Source organism: Saccoglossus kowalevskii, chromosome 13, assembly GCF_978046115.1.
Source record: "Saccoglossus kowalevskii chromosome 13, keSacKowa6.1, whole genome shotgun sequence".
NCBI lineage: Eukaryota > Metazoa > Hemichordata > Enteropneusta > Harrimaniidae > Saccoglossus > Saccoglossus kowalevskii.
This window is the reverse complement of record NC_140653.1, coordinates 29637516-29645203: the sequence shown is the minus strand read 5'-3', so window position 1 is coordinate 29645203 and position 7688 is coordinate 29637516. Positions and strand designations below refer to the sequence as shown.

Sequence of the window (7688 nt, the reverse complement as noted above, 5' to 3'; positions counted from 1 at the left end):
TCTTTAAGATGGCCAACTGGCAGCCATTTTTGTGCTAATAATTCATCAAAATCACGCATTTCTGCCATTCCGGAACAGGATCTTGGTTGTGTATCGATGGATTTTGTTCAAATTTGGTTCAATACATTGTACATTTTAGATCAGATTCGAGATGACAACCATTTAAATTTAATGTTAAAAATTCATGAAAAACAGGCACTTCTGCCATTCTAGAACCGGATCCCAGTTGTGTATGGGACAGATTTTGTTCAAACTTGATGCAAACATTGGACAATATTAGTGCATATTTATTCATTTGGTTATCTGATTCAAGATGGCTGAATTGTGGTTACTGTAAAACCATTTAATTTCAATATTTGTCAAGGAAACAATGATTTTAAATGTTCACATAGATTTAACTTAGCGAATTTTACTTACCAGCAAAAATAACAGAATTAATGCATTTACATTATTTTAATGTAAAAATTCATCAAAATAAAGCTTTCCTGCAATTCCAGGTCTTGGTCAAACTTGGTATGTACATTTCATTTTTGTTTTAGAACCATATCCCTGACATTCCTGACTATTCATGTTCAAACTTGGGAATACACAGAGACTATGTAATGCAATAACAAGTTTTTATTAGCTTCAAATAAAAGGACAAACATAAAAGTCAACTAATCTCATATTTAAACTGTGCCATCGAACAATAATTCCAACGCTGCCTGTACATTACCACCTGTTATCTGTAATGCTCGTATACATCTACTTTCATCTGTTATCCCCATCTCTCGTAATTGGCGTAACTGAGACTGAAAAAAACAAAAAGGACATTTATTGTTACAGCTATTGAACTGGTATTGAAAAGTATTTTTATAAATAGCCTTGAGAAACATATTTCCACCATTCAGTCATTGCAGGCCTTGTTCCCCTGACCTATGTAAACCATAGTGTATCTAGTATTTGAAACAGTGGACTTGATAAAGAGAGAGACTCTCTTGCTCCCAATGTTATCTTGGCAGCCATTTGGGTCTATTCAGCAGTAAAATATGAAGAATTCTGACAATCAATGATTGCTATGACTGGTGTACTTAATCATTCTATATTTGTAGGCCCTGATACGGTAAATGTTTTGTACATTATAATATAATAACAATACATGTACATAGTTTATTGCATGAAGTGCTGGTAAACGTTGAAGAATACATGTACTAGTAGTGTCCCTTTGACGAAACAATTTATCTTTTTTAATTACTAGTATTAAATGTTTGAATACCTAGTTTGAATAAAGCTAATGGCTGTGCTCAGCAACCACATTTGAGGTGAATAGTAGTTATATTGCTTTTATCAGAGAACGAACCTGCAGTTCTGGTCTAGATGGCGATGGAGATGAAGTAGGTGGTGTGGTATTACTTGATGATGAACCGGACATTGCCTGTGCCATGGCTTGACTGAATAAATCTGCTGTGATTGCACTTTGGCTGCTATTACTACTGGTAGACGGCTGGCTTTGATCAGCAGAAGCTGCAGAAGGCGTTCTATTGCTACCACCGGGACTGTCACCGAGTGATGTGCCCACACCTGCAGCAGCTAGCGCTGCAGCAAGCTGAGCAGATGTGATTGGTTGCGTGGAGGATTGTTGTTGTCGGTTACCCTGTGCCTGCAATAAAAAGGTGTATACCTAAGCACATAATCTGCTGAAGGCCTTCATGGATAGTATATAAGAGCATCAGCAGGCAATGGTTTAATTTTGATTTGCAATGAAAATAAAATGCAATATTAAGTGTTGCCAGACACCATTTGTTACTCAATTTTGTACGCTGCATTTTGATCAACATTGCTGATTTACATATAATTGAGACAAAAAGAAAAGTCATACAAGTTGTTGCCCAATTTAAAATAACCAGTGTCTTTATCACCTGACTAATGACATAATATTACGGATTACAGCTGCGTTACATTAATCATTACATTTAAAAGCAATTCATGATTCGACGTTTATTACAATTAATATGTGACAATAACTTACGGATTCAGAAACTTCCATTTCTTCATCAGGAAACCCTAAAAAGGAAGCTGCACATAAAACGATAAATAAACATCAGTTCATATTATACAAGGTATAGCATTTCAGCTTGCAAGTTGTTTTTCCGGACATGCAAAAATATCTTGGGGAAATTAAAGCTCTGTTTACAGAATTGAAGTAAATAGTCAGTGCTGGCTATCTAGGTGTATTAAAGGACAGAAGATATCATTAGAAAATGAACAAATCTGAGAGAGGTCTACCTGAGGTCCCTACATGTATAGTATCAAAACAATCAGACTTGCTGTTTTCAACAAGAAGTCGAAAATATCACTTTTTACCAAAAATAACAAATATATTCATCAAAATTAAAAAAATTTAAATATCATCATGGAATGAACAAATCTGAGAGAGGTCTACCTGTAGTACCTATAGAAGCAAAGCAATTACACATTTTCACAAGAAGTCAAAAATATCACTTTACACCAAAAATAACAAAAATATTCATCAAAATTAGATCTGAGAGATTCAGAGAGGTCTACCTAAGGTATATATACACCAAATATCAAAGCATTCAGGCTTGTAGTTTTCAAAAAGAATTCAAAAAAGTTGACACAGACGACTGATGATGGACACGGACAATCACTCATATGATAAGCTCCGCTCAACAAAGCAAAGCTAATAAAATACATACCTGCTCCTCTTGAAGTAGCACTCTCTTCATTGACGGCAGCTGCTAAATGAAGTGCTGCTTCACCTAAAGCAGGATGAGCCTTTACTATTCTGGAGTAGGAGGAGGGAAAAAAACAAATCTGTTAAAGTGTTGTGTATCATTGTGAATCATTATCAATCTAGTAATTCATTGCCTTCTTGAATTGCTTATCATGGTCATTGAATTTAGTAGTGGTCAAAACAAAACTAATTGATCCATTACAATTTGTCAGCATGAAAGTCCAAAACTGGCTCAGTAACAAAGTCATTTTGAGCAGTACTCTTATCACAGTATTAAATACCTATACTTACTTATGTATCATATTGTTGTGTACCATTGTGAATCATTATCAATTTAGTAATTCATTGCTTTCTTGAATAGGGTGAATTGCTTATCATGATTATTAACAAGTATCCATTGAATTTAGTATTGGTGAAAACAAGACTAATTGATCCATTGCAATTTATCAGCATGAAAGTCCAAAACTGGCTCAGTAACTAAGTCATTTTGAGCAGTACTTCTATCACAGTATTAAATATCTATACTTACTTATGTATCATATTAGGATCAGCCAGCTGTATAAGTAATTCTGGGTCTTGTAGCATAGCTTGGATAATAACAAATATGATAAGTTAATAGTGTGTGAATACAATCACCTTTAAAAACAGTAATTATGACAAATTCTCTCTCATCATCAACTTCATTATATGCTGTCAGTAAGTCAAGTGTCAATGTTACTAAGCATGAAAGGGCCATATACTGGAACACTGTTCCCCAAAGCCATCTCAAAACGTAATACCACCCAGTGCTCAGAACAAATAACATTCTCTAGCATTCTTATCATGATATATTGGAGATTTAGTTCATACTATCTATTTTCTAAAATCAACACGATTTTGTTGAAATTTCCTAGTGAAGTTAATCAACAGGAACTACACAACCTCAATGCATTAGAAGACAGTTACTCACAAGAGTATGGATATAGAGTTTATACACTACATACATCAGAACACAAGAATTTGAACTGATGCATACTTTACACATATTAGTCAATTATAACATTACCGGTAAATAGTACTAGTATAAGAGCCTTAAGAATAATTCAACTACATGTGTATCATGTTATTCATATCTCAATTTGTAAGGAAGTTATGAGACATGACCAAACAAATATCTCTAACAAATCTCTTCATAATCAATTATCTCATTTGCCTATTGATTCATTGTCAACTAAACAGTTTACTATGATGAAAACAAATTTACAGTTTTACTTGAATAGTGATGCAGAAATGTCACAATGTAAGAAGTACGTTGATGAAATAACGTGTACATACCTAAAGCAGTTGGATCAGCCTGCAGACATGGTGTAGCTGCAATCACATTGTCCAACATCACTCGACTTGTCAGTATACGAATCACCTGACAACAAATGATTGATAAGAAGAATCATGTACTATTGAAAGGAATGTGCTCTCCAACTGAAAATATCTGTCTTACATGAAATCTATTAAAACAAATATTTTTCTGAATGATCTGATGAAGAAGTTATGAAACATAGACCTATAAATACCATAACACTTCTATTACTAGTAGATGCACCATCCGATTTTGGTTAAAAACAATTTTTTTTTTATTTTTCTCTAGTAATAGTTCTTTATGAGGATAACTTGAGAAGAATTATGGTTTTTTTTTTGGGGGGGGGGTCACATGATCATTTGCAAACACGTTCGATTTTGCCCTGAAAATACCCATAATTCTTTTTGATAGAACAATTTGGTCGAATGTGACACTATTCTCAAAAAAGCCAACTCAACCATGTACTAATGATTTAGTTTGGGGCACTCTGGCAGGGAGGTGTTCGCTTTAGACATGCTTTCAGTTTACACAGAAGACAGTGTAGATATATACCATTTGCTGTGTGTACTTACAGTATGTCTCTGGGCTGGGTTCAATAATGCTGACTGCAGAGCTGTAAGTAATTGCTGAATTGCTGCTTCATCCATGGGTTCTGTCGACAAAGTGTACAAGAAACATTTGGTATTTTGGCTGAAAACAGAAAGATTCTCCTTTTATTTGTATTAATTTTCCTTTTTTAAAATGAACTCCAACTCACAAAGTACAATGTATTAATATTATATTGAGTTGATATTGCTCAGTTAGATTTGACAGCTGGAAACGTTTAGAGAATCATCTCAAGAGCAACTTCCCATGTAATCAAATTTAATTACAGTAATACTACATGTGTATAAAATTATTTTTGATGTACGGTTTATGTATGGGTGTTTTATAGTTTGTTTGCATTCCCTTGTCCATTACACTTACTGTAAAGCTAATTAATTTTCTTGAAACAACCTAGCACAAAAATAGTGATAGTGAAATTCATGCAAAAATAAAGTAGTCCACTGTAATAATAACAATTATTTGAGAATGACTTACCAGCCTCCATGCCAGTTTCTGGTTCCTTTTTTCGGAGGGCATGCAACGTGACTCCAGGTTTAACACCATAACTTTGTACAGTATTCTCATTTCTCATATAACGACCACAGTAAATAAGATCTATTGACAAAGTATTGAGATAAAGATATGTAATGTAACTACCGGTAGTGTTACAACAAAAATCTTATTTGAAATGATCACCAAAGCAACAATGTACATTCCTCTATAAATCCTAACGCAACTGAAACTGAGCCTGAATCTGTGAAAATTTGGCTGCTCATTTTTTGTGTACTGGTATGTTTTTTTTTGCTTTTCTGATTAACTGATTAAGGCAATATCCACATAAATCAAATCTCAGCTACATGTATATTACAACCTTATGGCACTTTTCACACTAATAAAACTGTCTGCAGTCACAAAATTCAGTGTCCTGAGGTCTGATCTCAACAATATGATCATAAAATTATAACGCAGGGTTGCGTATAATCCATTGTACCCCCCCCCCCATTTATTTGACTGCAACATTTCTAAAAACAACGTTTTTACTAATACAGGAAGTGAATCATTTTGCCTCAATACATTTGTCTAGAAGAGAAAGTATTTGTAAAATGATTGTATGGCAGTTTGGAGTATGAAAATAACTGGTGCATATAATTACACCCACTGCTTTTATATTTGTTCCACTTGAAGTTTAAATTAAAACTATTGGAAGACACTAAGCTGCGGTCAAATGTGAGCGACGCCGGGCATAGTGGACACTAGTGTCTTTGTTATCGTAATACCAGCTGTTCGCTGTAAATAAATAGCAATCCTCGCGCCGGGCGACACACCAGGCCAGAATGCAACTAAACTCAGGAATTCTATTCTCACCAAATTGAGACTCGGCCAATGAGATTTTATCTGCCACTTGCTTCTTCAGGCTCTGGACGCTTTCGGATAATTGGACACCTTCTACTTGAATTCGTCCGGTTTTTTCGGGAACTTTTAACGAAACACTGCAAGTCGCCATTTTTTTTCGAGTACAAACATGGACCACCTAGGCACGTTATGTTTTTCATTCACCGCTTAAGTCAGTTGATTTTCTTGCTTGTAAACAACACGTAATGGTGATTTAGCACAATACACCCAATAATAAATAAACTTATGTGTACATATAATTTTCAAGACAGAAATCTGAACACGTAAACCAAAACAAAAATTCGTCCAAAGAATAAAAATTCAGAATGGGCACAAACTAACGACCTGCTTTCTACGTTGTGCAATATTTATTAAAAATAATATATCTAAAAGGAATATTGAAAAGAAAATATTGGCTAAAATTTGGATGGAAACAATTCTAACCAAAAATGAAGAACCATAATTGGACCTATGATTCAACACCAATTTACCGGTAGAACAAAACACCATTGAGGGACAGTGTTCAGGGCGGTGGAAGAAACAAACAAGCAGCCTGTCAGCTGAGATAGCTCCGCTATTATCAATGCACATTTCAATTAAAGAACTGAAGATATCATTAGAAAATGAACAATATGTAGAGTATCAAAACAATCAGACTTGCGGTTTTCAACAAAAAGTGGAAAATATCACTTTTTACCAAAAATTACAAAAATATTCATCAAAATTAGAGAATTGAAGATATCATCATGAAATGAACAAATCTGAGTTAGAACCACATGTAGTACCTATATATGTAGTATCAAAGCAATTGGACTTGCGGTTTTCAACAAAAAGTCGAAAATATCACTTTTTACCAAAAATTACAAAAATATTCACCAAAATTAGAGAATTGAAGATATCATCATGAAATGAACAAGTCTGAGTTAGAACCACATGTAGTACCTATATATGTAATATCAAAGCAATTGGACTTGCGGTTTTCAACAAGAAGTCGAAAATATCACTTTTTACCAAAAATATTCACCAAAATTAGAGAATTAAAGATATCATTACAAAATGAACAGATCTGAGAGAGGTCCACATGTAGTACCTATATATGTAATATCAAAGCAATTGGACTTGCGTTTTTTAACAAGAAGTTGAAAATATCACTTTTTACCAAAAATGACAAAAACATTCACCAAAATTAGAGAATTGAAGATATAACAAAATGAACAAATCTGAGAGAGGTTCACATGTAGTACCTATATATGTAATATCAAAGCAATTGGATTTGCGGTTTTCAACAAGAAGTCGAAAATATCACTTTTTACCAAAAATGACAAATATTCACCAAAATTAGAGAATTGAAGATATCATCATGAAATTAACAAATCTAAGAGAGGTCTACCCAAGGTACATATACACCAAGTATCAAAGCATTCAGGCTTGTAGTTTTCAAGAAGAAATCTAAAAAGTAAAACATCGACACGGACGACAATCACTCATATGATAGGCTCCGCTCCACAAAGTCGACAGCGAAGCTAAATATCACTACATGGCCAACCCCAACCACAGAGGTTTTAGAGGCATTGCTTGTCAGTGACGAGTATGGTTTGCTATAAAATACATGTAAAATTCAACAGTTTCATAGTGAGTGAT

General features: G+C 34.1%; 1 protein-coding gene across 1 annotated transcript; it reads right to left on the bottom strand.

The window, feature by feature from the left end:
- Window positions 1-603: 603 nt before the first annotated feature.
- Window positions 604-6182, bottom strand: LOC100371503 (ubiquitin-like protein 7). The gene is made up of 9 exons (XM_002730806.2): window positions 6021-6182; window positions 5151-5270; window positions 4643-4722; window positions 4049-4133; window positions 3264-3321; window positions 2697-2785; window positions 2009-2055; window positions 1340-1639; window positions 604-791 (listed from the first exon to the last, which is right to left on the bottom strand). The coding sequence occupies exons 1-9, from the start codon at window positions 6157-6159 to the stop codon at window positions 669-671; spliced, it is 1041 nt and encodes a 346-aa protein (XP_002730852.1). The 5' UTR covers window positions 6160-6182; the 3' UTR covers window positions 604-668.
- Between the last annotated feature and the right edge of the window lie 1506 nt (window positions 6183-7688).

Bases quoted from the DNA above. Each gene is read 5' to 3' on its own strand.
- LOC100371503 (XM_002730806.2), bottom strand. From the start codon at position 6,159: ATGGCGACTTGCAGTGTTTCGTTAAAAGTTCCCGAAAAAACCGGACGA. The intron at 3,322-4,048 runs GTATGTACACGT...TTATTATCCAAG, and splicing joins GGCTGATCCAACTGCTTTAG to CTATGCTACAAGACCCAGAA. The intron at 2,056-2,696 runs GTATGTATTTTA...TTTTATGTGCAG, and splicing joins TGCTACTTCAAGAGGAGCAG to CTTCCTTTTTAGGGTTTCCT.